Source organism: Heterodontus francisci, chromosome 23, assembly GCF_036365525.1.
Source record: "Heterodontus francisci isolate sHetFra1 chromosome 23, sHetFra1.hap1, whole genome shotgun sequence".
In the NCBI taxonomy this organism is placed as follows: Eukaryota; Metazoa; Chordata; class Chondrichthyes; order Heterodontiformes; family Heterodontidae; genus Heterodontus; species Heterodontus francisci.
Window position 1 is genome coordinate 55,563,892 of NC_090393.1, and position 15,888 is coordinate 55,579,779.

Here is a 15,888-nt window from a genome sequence, read left to right on the forward strand (position 1 = left end):
GAAGGTGGTGGTGAGCTGCCTTCTTGAACTGCTACAGGATGGTGTGCGGCTTGGAGGGGAACCTGCAGGTGGTGGTGTTCCCAGGCACCTGCTGCCCTTGTCCTTCTAGGTGGAAGAAGTTGTGGGTTTCAAAGGTGCTGTCGAAGGAACCTTGGTGAGTTGCTGCAGTGCATCTTGTAGATGGTACACATGTGTGTCGGTGGTGGAGGCAGTGAATGTTGAAGGAGGTGGATGGGGTACCAGTCAAGTGGATTGCTTTGTTCTGGATGGTGTCGAGCTTTGTGAGTGTTGTTGGAGCTGCACTCATTCAGGCAAGTGGAGAGTATTCTATCACACTCCTGACTTGTGCTTTGTAGATGGTGGACAGGCATTGTGGAGACAGGAGGTGAGTTACTCAGGGTAGGATTCCCAGCCTCTGACCTGCTCTTGTAGCCACAGCATTTATGTGGCTGGTCCAGTTCAGTTTCTAGTCAATGGTAACCCTCAGGATGTTGATAGTGGGAGATTCCATGATGGTAATGTTGTTGAATGTCAAGGGGAGATGGTTAGATTCTCTCTTGTTTGAGACGGTCATTGCCTGGCACTTGCCTATTATCAGCCCAAACCAGGATGTTGTCCAGCTCTTGCTGCATTTGGACATGGGTTGTTTCAGTATCTGAGGAATCATGAATGGTGCTGAACATTGTGCAATCATCAGCAAACCTCCCCACTTCTGACCTTATGATGAAGAGAAGGTCATTGATGAAGCAACTGAAGATGGTTGGGCCTAGGACACTACCCTGAGGAACCCCTACAGTGATGTCCTGGGAGTGAGATGATTGACCTCCAACAACCTCTTACATTGTGCTAGGTATGACTCGATCAGTGGAGGGTTGTCCCCCTGATTCCCATTGACTCCAGTTTTGCTAAGGCTCCTTGGTGGCATATTCGGTCAAATGCTGCCTTGATGTCAAGGACAGTCACTCTCCCCTCACCTCTGGAGTTCAGCTCTTTTGTCCATGTTTGGACCAAGGCTGTAATGAGGTCAGGAGTTGCGTGGCCCTGGCGGAACCCAAACTGAGCGCCAGTGAGCAGGTTATTGCTAAATAAGTGGCGCTTGATAGCACTGTCAATGACCCCTTCCATCACTTTGCTGCTGATCAAGAGTAGACTGACAGGCGGTAATTGGCCGGGTTGGATTTGTCTTGCTTTTTGTGCACAGAGCATACCTGGGCAATTTTCCACATTGCCTGGAAGATGCCAGTGTTGTAGCTGTACAGGAATAGCTTGTCTAGGGCTGTGGCTAGTTCTGGAGCACAAGTCTTCAGTACTATTGCTGGAATGTTTTCAGGACCCATGCAGTGTTCAGTGCCTTCAGTCATTTCTTGATGTCAAGTGGAGTGAATCAGATTGGCTGAAAACCGACATCTGTGATGCTGGGGACCTCCGGAGGAGGCCCAGATGGATCATCCACTTGGTATTTCTGGCTGAAGATAGATGCAAATGCTTCAGCCTTGACTTTTGCACTGATATGCTGGGCTCCCCCATCATTGAGGATGAGGATATTTGTGGAGCCTCCTCCTCCTATCAGTTGGTTAATTGTCCACCACCATTCATGACTGGATGCGGCAGGACTGCAAAGCTTAGATCTGATCTGTTGGTTATGGGATCGCTTAGCTCTGTCTATCACATGCTGCCTCTGCTGTTTGGCATGCAAGTAGTCCTGTGTTGTAGCTTCACCAGGCTGACACCTCATTTTTAGGTATGCCTGGTGCTGCTCCTGGCATGCCCTCCTGCACTCTTCATTGAAGTGAAGTTGGTCCCTCTGCTTGATGGTAATGGTAGAGTGGGGGATATGCTGGGCCATGAGCTTACAGATTGTGGTTGAATACAATTCTGCTGCTGCTAATGGCCCATGGCGCTTCATGAATGCCCAGGTTTGAGTTGCTAGATCTGCTCGAAATCTATCCCATTTAGCACGGTGGTAGTGCCACATAACACGAAGGTGGGTACCCTCCGTGTGAAGCCGGGATTTTGTCTCCACAAGAACTGTGCAGTAGTCACTCCTACCAATACTGTCATGGACAGATGCATCCGCAACAAGTAGATCGGTGAGGGCAAGGTCATGTAGGTTTTTCCCTCTTGTTGGTTCCTCACCATCTGCTGCAGACCCAGTCTGGGAGCTGTGGCCTTTAGGAGTCAGCCACCTCGGTCAGTAGTGGTGCTATTGAACCACACTTGGTGATGGACATTGAAGTCCCCCACCCAGAGTACATTTAGCGCCCTTGCTACCTCCGATGCTTCTTCCAATTGGTGTTCAATGTGGAGAAGCACTGATTCATCAGCCGAGGTGCGGGGGTGGTAGGTGGTAATCAGCAGGAGATTTCCTTGCCCACGTTGGACCAGCTACTCACCAATCGGGTCCTTCCCTTTTTGGACGTCGCTCTAGCTGTTTTGCAGATGTTGCTTTTGTTGTCTGCGATTTCGCTGGAGGCTCTCTCCCGTTTTAACTCCTCAGTCGCTGCGCTCAGTCTCCATCCAGGTCCGCCTCTGCCACTGTTGTTGGTGAGTCTGTCTGTAATATAGATCCACATCTCCCTGCCCACCTAATTAATGCCTCTAGAATTCAGCTCTCTGGTGCTGCTGTCTCGCACTTCCTCACGGGACCCCTCCTTGTATTGTTAAATACGAGAACAGCACCTCTTCCCTCACTTCACCGAATTCTCTGAGTTAAGTACTCTGTCAAAGCAGCACTCCATCAAGCTGGAATCTGTGCCACTTACTTTGAGCATAAGGAAAAGCCTCCTGTATTTATACTAATAAAAATTCCAAAGCCCCTGCTGACCAGGTAACCAGTTCTAACTAGCCATCTAATTAACTGTGCAGCTGCCACTAGCAGGCAGCTTGTTTACCACTAACTAATACTTTGAAAGAAGCTACAAGTTAAGATTAAAGTTAAATTAAATGCTAAATGCAAAACTTGACTAGATTTTAGAGAGACATTAACCTTTTAAATTCCCTCACTCACCACATTCCCCGAGTTAAGTACTCTGTTGAAACAGTACTCCATCAAGCTGAACTCCATGCTACTAACTTTGTGTGTAATCGAGTTGCGATGGGAAGAAATCAGTTCAGTGGAGCACGCACAGGCTGACTGATAGGTCGACCAAGGCAGTTCTGTTTGTGAATTTTGGGAAGGAGGTAGAAGTGGGTTGTTTGGGGTTGGGGACTAAGAGGTGGGCGGCACAGTGGCGCAGTGGTTAGCACCGCAGCCTCACAGCTCCAGGGACCCGGGTTCGATTCCGGGTACTGCCTGTGTGGAGTTTGCAAGTTCTCCCTGTGTCTGCGTGGGTTTTCTCCGGGTGCTCCGGTTTCCTCCCACAAGCCAAAAGACTTGCAGGTTGATAGGTAAATTGGCCATTATAAATTGTCACGAGTATAGGTAGGTGGTAGGGAAATATAGGGACAGGTGGGGATGTTTGGTAGGAATATGGGATTAGTGTAGGATTAGTATAAATGGGTGGTTGATGTTCGGCACAGACTCGGTGGGCCGAAGGGCCTGTTTCAGTGCTGTATCTCTAATCTAATCTAAATCTAATCTAAGGCATGGAGGGAAGATCTCCAGAGGAGATGAGATCAGTGACGGTCCTGGAAACAATAGTTTGATGATCAGTCGCGAGGTCATGGTCCAGGGGAAGGTAGGAGGCGGAGTTGATTAGTTGCCATTCGGCCTCTGCTATGTAACGGTCAGTTCATGAGACAACAACAGCAAGTTTAATGACAATATTAGGATTGGACCTGACAAAATGGAGTGCATCAAGTTCAAAGGGATACAGAGTGAATGAGAAAAGTAGAGAAATTGAGATGGCCAATGTCACGCCGGCAATTCTCAATGAAAATAATTGAGAGAGTAAGAGGCCAGAGGGAAGGGTTCAGGTGTTGGAAGAATACTGGAGATGAGTAAAAGGGTCCGCTGTGCAGGGGGAGAACTCCTGGCCAAAGATGTGGGCGTGGAGGTGAAAGCAACAGAAAAAGAGCTCAGCATCATGTCAAGCTCGAAATTCATTGAGGTGGTGGCATAAGGCGATGAAGCTGAGGCCTTTGCTAAAGATAGATCATTGAGGGTCAGAGAGGGGAAGGTCAGAGGGTACCGCGATTACATGGCAAGGGGTGAGATTAGAACAAGGAATGGGGGTCAGAGGGAAGTGAAGGGGAATCTGGAAGGACATTGGTACCCATGAGTTGTTGGAGCTTGCAATCCTTCAACCTGAAAGGAAGAAAAAGGTTTTTTGTTAAGGTGTTGGATGAGTCTAAGGATGAAATGAAACTTGGGACCAGGACAGCTTTGAGATTGAGTGTGTCGGTGAATATCATCACGTTGAAGTTAGTTTTAGTTTAAAGTTTTGACCATCATTTTGCATCATAATTAGTTTTCTGTGAAATTGCAATGGGTTCCTCGTCTACATTTTCCGGCTCGTACTTCCGTTCCATTGCAATTCTTGCTTCATCTCTTCTTTTTCGTTGCCTCTCCTTTATCCCCACCCTTACTTTACATTCTGCATATTATTGTACTGGTACATCTCCTGTAGAGTTGTTCACAACAAGTTGGAGGGTTTGATCATTTATAAAGACAGGAGCATTACAACATGCAATGCACAGCACATATTATACGACTTGCTAAGGATCATCTGTGTGAAAGCTCACATATCTTTTCAAATCCATAAGATTTCATTGTTGCAAAACCCCGAGGTCAATTGGAGGCTAATTGTTTTTGGGGGGAATCCTGAGGTAAATTAGAAGAGCGGCACGGTGGCGCAGTGTTTAGCACTGCAGCCTCACAGCTCCAGCAACCCAGGTTCGGTTCTTGGTATTGCCTGTGTGGAGTTTGCAAGTTCTCCCTGTGACCGCGTGGCTTTCTGCCGGGTGCTCTGGTTTCCTCCCACAGCCAAAGACTTGCAGGTTGATAGGTAAATTGGCCATTATAAATTGCCCCTAGTGTAGGTAGGAGAATGGTAGGGAATATGGGATTAATGTAGGATTAATATAAATGGGTGGTTGTTGGTCAGCACAGACTCAGTGGGCCAAAGGGCCTGTTTCAGTGCTGTATCTCTCTATGACTCTATATTTTCTGTTGCTGGGGAGATTTCCCCAGCTTTCTTACCTTTTATAAATATTTTTTGAAAGTGTAAGAGCAATTTTCACATATCGCACACAATAATAACAACATTCTCTCACACATGTGGGCCCTAAATTTCCTTAGGGAAAGAGGCAACTGGTAGCATTCAGCTGGGAGTGCAGTGTAAACTCGGAGAGATATGTCAAGTTCCCTCCCAGCTAACCAATCCCAGTGAGGCCTGGGGTGAGTGAAACCTCTGTCTGCCCCAATTGTGGCCCATGATCATAGAGCCACATAAAATGATACAGTACAGAAGGCAGCCATTAGGCAATGCAGCCAAGGGGAGGGATTGCTTATGCTGGGAATTTCCTCAGCCAATCCTCTGCCAAAATTGTGAACACTGGGATGAATCCAATGTACAGATTGCTGAAGCAGTGGGAGTGGGGCCCACTAAGCTCTCCAGAACAGGGTCAGGGCCCTGACCTGGTCGGATCAGCTCCCCAAGCAGCCTTCCTACAAATTATTTCCCACCCCCATTACCCCTATAGTGGATCTCAAAGATGCACCTATATTGGCATGAGCACCTGTGAATTTTATTATAGTTAGATAACTGCAGATACTCCAGCAGGATTTTATTTTCTATTACGTGAGAGGACTTTCAAGCCCATGGTTGTGACATATAACAAAATCTGATTACGTATGAATTGCCGAATAAACAAAAGACCAAAGTCCATCAAGTTTGCCTTCTCTCATCCTGGTAGTCACATGATACAACACCAATGGAGTTGCCGACTCATCATAGCAATTATTAGTCTCTACCTATTAATCTACAGCAGACCCAGACATGATACAAGGAAAACCCCGGAGAACTTAGGAAACGATGGGCTGAATTTTACAGACCTTCTGATGTCGGTGGTCATGGTGCGGGGGGGGTGGTGGGGCCAGAATATGCCTCTGGGAGATTGCTGCCACACACCCCAACGCCGGGAAGGCCCGGTCCGAGATTTCCGGCGATGGTACGGGCTCACGGCGGCCCCCCCGCTGCTCGGCAATGGGACCCCTCATTTACATATTCAAATAAATTAAAATGAATGCATTAATTATACTCAAGCCGCCATCTTCCATCCCGGTGCGATCTTCCTGCTGCTGGCTGGCACTCCCACGTCTTCGGATCCCCATCCGGGAAAACAAGACGGAACACTGGTGGGGAGGGGGGAGGAGGTAAGTTTCTCAGTGTGGGTGGGGAGGGAAACGGGCTCAAAGTGATATCATCGGTGCAGTGAATGGTGGGAAGGATATTAGGTTAGAGTTTATGCACTTTATGGGGGGGAGGATCAGATGGATAAGGTAAGTGTTTTGGAGGGGGGGGGGAGAGGGCAAGTAATTAACTTAATTGTTATTGGGTGGAAGGGAGAAAAATACATTTATTTAATTTTTTTTCATTCACTTTAGCTTTAAATATTTAAATTTAACGGTAGGGCTCAAAGCCCTTAAAAAATGGCATCAGCACCTGTGCATAGGCAGCTGACACCATTGCTAGGGACGGACAGCCCACCCCCTCCACGTGATCCAGAGGGGGGGTTGCGGCCCACTCCAGCTATTTAAATAAGCCGCCACGCTTAGGATCGCAGCAGCTGCGTGATGAGCGGGCCGCCATTGTTTTTGCCCGCTGCCAGGGCTTCTAAAATTCAGCTGGAATTTTCCAGCCCAATGGATACAGGGTTGGAGACAGCGGTGGGGGGGGAACCAGGAAAATGGGGGGAGCCACATCAGAACAGCTCCTCAACGCATTCCTGCATCCAGGGGACATTCCTGAGGTGGGCTGGGAACCCGGTCGGCTGCCCGCTCCACAGAGGCGGGCAGGTAATTGGTTCGATGAAGGCCCCACTGAAGGGCCATTTTGCGCCTGTACTTTACCGATTTTGAAGCGCCCCCCCCCAGCCCCCACCACCCTCGCCATGTGCGCAGGCTGCCAGCTCAATCGAGGCGACTTCCCAGCAGCAGGCCAGTCAGCCAACGGAAATGGAGGCTCCATGCCCCAATGACGGGGCCGCAGGGATGAAAGGCTGCAGCCCCCTCTGTGAATAGGCCTGCGGAGGGGTTTCCCCTCCAACCCGATGCTGTACCAGCTTAATTTATAACTTCAATGCAGACAGCCAAGGGCACCTCCACGTTGAGACCCCCCCTCACACTCACCGGCTTGCCTCGGCAGCGCCCACCTCTCCCAGTGCGACTGTCAACCTGATATCACTGTGCGACTAATTGAACCTGCAGCATCGGAAGCGTGCCCACCATCCTTAACAGGATGGCAAGTGCAGAGGTGACCAATTAAGAGGCTGCCTCCCAGAAATTTGTGCTGGAGGGCACAGTGATGACATGGGCAGGCTGAGGACCCCCATATGGGCCACCCGATGTTGGTGTCCTGGCACCCATCAGAAAATCCAGCCCATTGTATCCCAAAAATGTTATATTCTTGAACATATCTCTCTAATTTGCATATAAATTAATCAATACTAATGCTTCCATTGTCTCTCTAAGGAGCCTGGTTCCATAAATTGACCACTCTTAAATTATCTTAAATTACAAAAATGATAAACAAATCATGTAATATTTTTCTGATAGATTTAACACAATCACACACAATTTTCCTTCCCTCTCAAGGCTCTGGAAATCTGCATGCCCCTTATGTACATACACGAAACAGCGCTGATTCTCACCGACTCCAAATTCTGTTCTGGAAGAGCTTCCAGGTAAGACTTTACATGGCTTTATTTATAAATTAACAACTGTTGCAGAGTTATATATGGCTGGGAGTTGGTACTAAGCTGTAGATTCTGATGCAATCACAATCAAGAAAGTGAAACTCGACATTTTATGATTATAGCCTGAGCCCTGAGTTCACCATCACAGACATGTTAGGCTGAATGACCTTCTGTGTCGTAAATCTTCTATGATTGCAATGATTAAATTCCTTTGTACTTTTGTGTTACTCTCCATGATTAGTTTGAATTCTAGTAGATCTCCTGTGGCATTCTTCAGGTTATAAAGCGTGGTTGCAATGTTGAGCTCTTAACCTGTCATGTTTCTTTGAGACCACTACTCTTGATAAGCAAATCCTAGAATTAGAGCGACTGTTAAACTGCTGAGATTAGAAGATAGTTGTAACTGCTTGTTAGTTTCAGGCTCCAGACTAAGATGCTTTCTCTTTTTTTTAATTTTTTGCATATGTAACCAAGAAGTTGGCATGTGACAACTGATATGTGACATCTGGAATGTGGCAGATGCAAGATTTCTGGATTATTGCTGGAAAAGGTTTTGTCGAAGCTTTTCCTCTTGCACTCATCAGGACAAATCGCAAGAATACCAATGTAAGGGAAGCAACAAATTTATATTGTCTGAGAAGAGAGTGCTGATTGGTTGGCAAGTGAACTCCGATTGGTAGAGGCATTGCCATGGTGAAAGCACCAGTTTATGCTGACTGACAGCTGCTAAGCTTTGTTTGAAACTTAAACCAGGCATCTTGACTCTGGTCAAGGCATTGCCCTGAGGAATGAACCAGTGAATGGCTGTCACTTACTTTGTTTAGCTGAAACAGGTGCAATGTGTGTACATGTTCTTTCTGTCTGAAAAGAACAGGGCCCTGTGTATTAATATTTGTAGCTTCCAGTACGTGCAAATGCACCAGACTGTGAGCCCTACTGACAATCTTAAATTGGTTGTCAGCATAGTTCTTAGCACACTGAGGATTATTTAACAAATGTTGTCCAGTCGCGGAATCACACCTAATGTTAGACACTATTTTTGAGTTTTGCAAGCATGGGCTGGTTGCGTACGGCCTGTACCTTGCCCGTTGTGAACTGCAAAGGGATATGTTGTTTGATACCATACGCTGGTCTTTGGGACGTACGGCCTATATACCTAGCATCACACTGGCAGTGAAATTCATATATCACATTACTCATTTGTGTGATAGGAAAAACGTCTTTTTGGCTTGACGGCAGCATCCTGTTAGTGGCGAACACCACCCATGTTGCTACTGCATAATAGCAGTGTGAACCAGCTAGATTCAACAGTTGCTCAAATGTTTGGGATACATTACCCTTCCAGGGTAATCTGAGGTAGACTGGGCACTTTTTAGGCCCAAAAATGATGACCTTAGGCCCGTTCATAAGTTTGCACGATATACAGTGAGAAATGATCTGATCATGTTAGCCATTGTCATGCAGGATGCCTTTGATTGACCCTATTTTAGCGTAAAGCTTGCATGGTGAGCAAATGGCTCAGGCTCAATTTACGATGTTGCCAATAAAGCCAATCTTGTAATGCATGGAACAGTAAGAATCCCAATGCGTGTACTGACCAGTGAAGGTAGTGAAGCTAACTCTGTTAATACACAGGGCCCAGTTCTTTCTAGACAGAAAGAACATGTACACACATTGCACCTGTTTCAGCTAAATAAAATAAGTGAAAGCTATTCACTGGTTCATTCCTCAGGGCAATGCCTTGACCAGAGTCAAGATGCCTGGTTTAAATTTCAAACAAAGCTCAGCAGTTAACTGTCAGTCACCATAAACAGGTGCATTCTCCATGACAATGCCTCTACCTTTCGGAGTCCACTTGCCAACCAATCATTACTCTCTTCTCATACAGTATAAATTTGTTGCTTCCCATACATTGGTATTCTTGCCAATTGTCCTGATGAGTGCAAGAGGAAAAGCTTCTACAAAATGTCTCTGTTTTCAGCAATACTCAAGTTCTGTACTACCAAATGACTATTTTTAGATGGCATTGCTTAAAGACAGAAAAGGATATTGTGTGCGTGTCTCTCTCTCTTTTGTAACTCTACCTTTGATGCCTCATTCTAATTCTGCCTCTTGTCTGTATCTTTCTGCTTACCTGTCTGAAATGTTCTCTGCTCTCAAGGGAAGGTACAGAGAAGGGCAATCAAAAAGAGACACAGTGTTAAGGCTCTTATGTTATCAGGATAGGCTCAAAGAGTTGAGTCTATTTTCGGTAGAGGAGTTAGGACTGAAGATTTTTAAAAGTATGAAAGGATTACATGTGTATAGTTAGATACATTATTCAAGACATAGAACTAGGTAAGTAGAAATAGTTAGGTTAGATGTTACTTTTTCCGAGTCATAACACTTGGAAAAGGCTATATTTCAACCAGCAACAGTAAGTAATCCATCATTTGCAAACCTTTGTTGTTCATACAAACACATTCGCATTCGACATGATTCAATGTGATTGTACGAGAAACAAGCATTGACCAAACTTCAAACTCAGTCTTCAAACTGAAGGGCTTTTGTTTCACTTTATGGGATATTTTCACTGCAGGAAATTATGTTCCTCTTGATTTAATGCTTCAGTTTTTCAGACCTGATGAGTAACTCAGATCCTGAGAAATAGTCACACATGAACAGATAGAGTGGCTTGTTGTAAATATCAAAATATATCCCTGCTTCACTTTTGTGATTTGCCACTCGGTGTTGATGTGTAGAATATGTGAAAATGTAATCATATCAATTCAAGGATTAAATTTTACCAGCCCTCTAGAGATGGCTGGGAGGCAGGAGACCTCGTAAAATGGTGGCAGAAGGTGTCGGGAGGGGAGCCCTACTTATCATTGCCAAAGTATATTACCCGCGGTGGGAATCTCAGCAGTGCAGCTGCCCAATGGGAGGCTAATTAAGCCAATTAAGTGGCATGTTATTGGTCACTTCCCATCTCTGCTGGCACTTTACCAGAGTCAGGAGGGGCCGCCACGTGAGGACATCGGCAGGTAAACCATGGCTGCCTTCCAGCAGCTTCCCAGCATGGGGCAGCGGGCGGAGGGAGGTGGAGGGTGCAGGGGCACTCCTTTATTGCTGCTCCATGGCCCACAGAGCCTCCCCAACCCCGGCAGCAATGGCTGCCCCCTCAGCTACAGCATTGCTGCTGGGAGATGCCTATGTGACCCTGGCACAGGAAATAAAGTATCTTACCTTGCTTTCGAGGGCACCTCAGCATAGAGGTGCCCTCTCCTTCTTCCTGCAGCTTCAGCAGTGGCTACTTCTATCGAGGTTGCCGAGCTGCTGGTCGCCTCTTCAACTGAGAAGTGGTCCAGTCACCTAGCAAACCTCTCAGTTGTATCAAACTGCTAAAAGTGGTTCAAGAAAAAGACCCATCACAACTTTCTCAGGGCGACTAGGGATGGGTAATAAATGCTGATCTTGCCAGGGACACCCAAATGAATATAAAATTAAAAGAGACCAGTAAGTCCCATCTGCATAGCAACAGCCATCCAAAAAAGAAAGACATCTTCAAATGTTTTCTTACTTTATGGTGCGATATAACTATAAGTTGTTTATTGTGTAAAGTTCATACACCTGACTGTGCTGTTGCGTTATCTCCTTTTTATTCTCAATTGTTAGGTGAGAGACTTAAGTATGTGTCTTACAGCCATAATCATTTTATGGCACGGGTACATAGCAGTATGGGTAGGCCATTTAACCCCTCAGGCATGTTCTGCCATTCAATGAGATAATGGCTGATCTGCCTAAGTACCCATCCTATGCTCTATTGCTCACCTACCAGGTGTGTTATTATCTAGGTCTTATTATTCCTTTGAAACAGTTATCTAATTTAATTTGAATTCACATAGTTCTGCACTTTTAAATGCAAAACGTGCGCACACTGTTTTCTTTGAATTTGTCTTGCTTGCAGATTTCTAGCACTGAAGAATTTAGAAAGCCTGGATAATGGCACTTGGTCCATCTAGCTCATACCAAATGAGAAGTCTATATTCTAATGTTGTCACCTTCCATTTTCTAAAGATGCCTTTTCACCTCCCCTGTCTCTTGGTTACTTTCTATTATTTTGTTTTGTGCTGTTAAACTGAAGGTTTAGACATACTTTGTATAGAACTCTCTTGCTGTGGTTATGCTCCTATATGAGTGTGTGGTGGCAGTATTGGCCTTTTAATACTCATAATATGCAAACACAAGGTAAGATTCAGCAGACCAAACCAGCAGGATACGCATCGCCACAGGAAAGTCAATTCCAGTCATGTTCTTAATTGCTTTGCAGTGAAGATTCAGAAGTGAAACCAGGATCCAGACTCCTCCTAGAGGTTCACCTCCTATCAGTCAGTGGAACTCGTCTGGAGGTGAAGCCCAAGGCTGAGCAGCTGAAAATGATCAGGAACGAGCGGGAGAAAGGCAACTGCTATTTCCAGAGCAAGAATTATAAGCTGGCAATCCTTTGCTACACTTATGCTTTGACCATCATAGATGCAAACACCAAAGGTATTGAACCATTTTTCTTGGAATCATTATATTTCCTGTTAGAACTGTATTCATGATCAGCAATGTTTCGTGAAACTTTAAAATTACTTACGTTAATGGCATTAGCATTACCGTCCTGAGCCCATGAATGCACATAATCTAAACACTGAGGTCATGAAAGGTGTTATATAAATGCAAGTTCTTCCTTTCACCTGAAATCACACATAGACCTACAACCCTAAGAGCTCCACCCACAGTCCCCAACGACCACATGTACAAATAACTTTAGATGTATTGATGCATCTGAGGTACCGTTAGGCAATGTTCAAAATACTGCAGTGCATTGCAATTGCCTTTTCAATCAGCAATACCCCTTTTTTCTATATCTGAAACAATGAAAAAAAAAGACAGACAATTTCAACTTAGCCCCTCTGTTGCTGAAATCCTTGTACTTGCCTTCGTCATCAATAAACTCCAATTTGTCCAAAGCTTTGCTGCACATATGTCCTGTGCAGCATCTCAGGGCTGTTATCACCATCCTCGCTGACCTACACTGGCTTTTCATTTCCACCATGCTAAGTTCAAAAATCCTGTGCTCATCTATAAATCCCTGCATGCTATTGCCCCGCGCTATCTCTTCAGCTTCCTTCTAACATCCTTCTGACATCAATGGTTGGGAAACTATTGGAAAAAATTCTGAGGGACAGGTTTAACCTCTACTTGGACAGGCAGAGATTAATCAGGGATAGTGAGCATGGCTTTGTCAGGGGGAGATTGTGTCTAACTAACTTGGTGAATTTTTCGAGACGGTGACTAGATGTGTAGATGAGGGTAAAGCAGTTGATGTAATCTACATGGACTTCAGTAAGGCTTTTGATAAGGGCCCGCATGGTAGATTGGTTAAGAAGGTAAGAGCTCATGGGATCCAGGGCAATTTGGCAAATTGGATCCAAAATTGGCTTAGTGACAGGAGGCAGAGGGTGATGGTCGAGGGTTGTTTTTGCAAGTGGAAGCCTGTGACAGTGGTGTACCACAGGGATTGGTGCTGGAACCCTTGTTGTTTGTAGTGTACATTAATGATTTAGATGTGAAAATCGGAGGTATGATCAGTAAGTTCACAGATGACACGAAAATTGGTGGTGTCTTAAATAGTGAGGAGGAAAGCCTTAGGTTACAGGACGATATAGATGGGCTGGTAAGATGGGCAGAGCAGAGGCAAAAGGAATTTAATCCTGAGAATTGTGAGGTGATGCATTTTGGGAGGACTAAAAAGGCAAGGGAATATCCGATGGTAGGACACTAGGAAGAACAGAGGGTCAGAGGGATCTTGGTGTACTTGTCCATAGATCACTGAAGGCAGCAGCACTGGTAGATAAGGTGGTCAGGAAGGCATATGGGATACTTGCCTTTATTAGCCGAGGCGTAGAATATAAGAGCAGGGAGGTTATGATGGAGCTGTATAAAATGCTAGTTAGGCCACAGCTGGAATACTGTGTTCAGTTCTGGTCGCCACACTATAGGAATGATGTGATTGCACTGGAGAGGGTGCAGAGGAGATTCACCAGGATGTTGCCTGGGCTGGAGTATTTCAGCTGTGAAGAGAGACTGGATAGGCTAGGTTTGTTTTCTTTAGAGCAGAGAAGGCTGAGGGGGGACATGATTGAGGTGTACAAAATTATGAGGGGTTTTGATAGGTTAGATAGGAAGAAACTTTTTCCCTTAGCAGAGGGGTCAATAACCAGGGGGCATAGATTTAAGGTAAGGGACAGGAGGTTTAGAGGGGATTTGAGGAAAAAAAATTTCACTCCGAGGGTGGTTGGAATCTGGAACGCACTGCCTGAAGAGGTGGTAGAGGCAGGAACCCTCACAATATTTAAGAAGTATTTAGATGAACATTTGAAATGCCACAGCATACAAGGCTATGGGCCAAGTGCTGGAAAATGGGATTAGTTAGGTGCTTGATGGCCGGCACAGACACAATGGGCCGAAGGGCCTGTTTCTGTGCTGTATAACTCTATGACTCTTTATCCTTCTATCCCCATCCAAATCCTCTCTCCTCTTTCTCCTTGAATCCCAATCTCTTTCTTCAACCCATGACTGTTGGCATAGCCTTCAGCCACCTGGATGTTACTCTTTTGAACTCCTTCCTTAAACTTCTCTTCCTCTGTATCTCTCTCACAACCTTTAAAAACCTCCTCAGATGCCATTTCTTCAGCTTGACCTTTGGTCACCCTTCCTATTCTCTTTCTTCCAGCTTGTTGTTGGTTTTTATTCCTGCCTTCCTGTGAAATGCTTCAGAATTCTATTCTGTTAAAGGTGCTTTATAATTGTGAGTCATTGTTGTTATTGCTGCACAGTCCAATGAGATAGAGGAGCAATCCCTCAATGCCTTTGAACCCCAAACTTGGCTTTGATTTTAATAGTATCTGCACTGAGAACTGAGAAGCCTGTGAAGGAAATGCAGTATTTCCAAAATGATGCAATGTAGCATCCGTCTGTGTTTCTTACAAGTATATTCCATTACCTTTTGACATTGAGATTGAGGACTTCCATAGCTGAAGGAGCAGATGAATGATGTAACTTGAGTAGCTGCCCAACATTAGTCTATGTTCTCCAACTTATAGGCTATTATGGACAAAAGCCACGAGGTTCACAAAGACAATTAGGCCCTAACACAAGTCCACCCTTCAGTTCAGTTTAATGTTAGTGTTTTCAATCTAGGCTTATGTCATGGGATTTAGTCTAGGTGTGATTGCTGACTACACCCCAGCATGCTGTGCTGACAGTGAGGTATGACTGCATTATTGTTCCAGATGTCCTCGACCATGAAGATGAGAAAAGTCTTCTTGATGAGAAAGTGAAATGTTATAGTAATATCGCAGCCTGCCACCTGAATACTGGAAACTTAGAGGAAGCTTTTTCCTGCTGCGATATTGTCTTGCAGCATCAGCCACAGCATTGCAAGGCCTTGTTCAGGAAGGGCAAGGTAGGCCTGTACTTGATATTAAATTAGTTGCACAGATCTGATTACTCATTGATTAAAAGTTTCTGTCTTGGACTTTTAATAGGCATAGATGAAATGAACTCTTTACGAACATATACCAAGGGGTAAGGGTTACAAATTGGGTGTATACACAGGTTGGTGCTAATGAAATAACCAATATGGACCATTAACTGAAACAGTGTGAGCTGTTGGCAAAACAGTAGGAAGATGTTGAAGCTAAAGCAGGGAAAGTTGCTGACAATGTTCACACTGGCATGGTGGTTAGTTAGGTAGGTAGTTTTAGTTGGCAGCTCAATGGACAAAGCATCTTATGCACATCAGTCAAATTACCATATACTTGCCTTGCTACTCATTTACTATAGGTAATCATCTTCACTTTCTGATGGGGCTCTCCTTGTAAAGAGTTTGGTGCTGTTTTGCAGCGAATCTCAAGGTCAAGAAAACCCCTTTGAAATTCAGAATAAAATGACCCATGCCGGCCAGTTCTATGGGGACCGGCTGTGCCCTGGTATCTCTCACAA

The 15,888-nt window shown here is 45.2% G+C and overlaps 1 protein-coding gene across 1 annotated transcript in view; it reads left to right on the plus strand.

Annotated features, from left to right (window-relative positions):
* LOC137383015 (peptidyl-prolyl cis-trans isomerase FKBP8-like) overlaps positions 1-15,888 on the plus strand; it is a 44,399-nt gene that overhangs the window by 9,114 nt on the left and 19,397 nt on the right. Inside the window, exons 2-5 of the mRNA XM_068055604.1 lie at positions 7,757-7,826; positions 10,084-10,092; positions 12,172-12,384; positions 15,177-15,349. Coding sequence (XP_067911705.1) covers positions 7,757-7,826; positions 10,084-10,092; positions 12,172-12,384; positions 15,177-15,349 — 465 coding nt within the window. The remainder of the gene's footprint in view (positions 1-7,756; positions 7,827-10,083; positions 10,093-12,171; positions 12,385-15,176; positions 15,350-15,888) is intronic.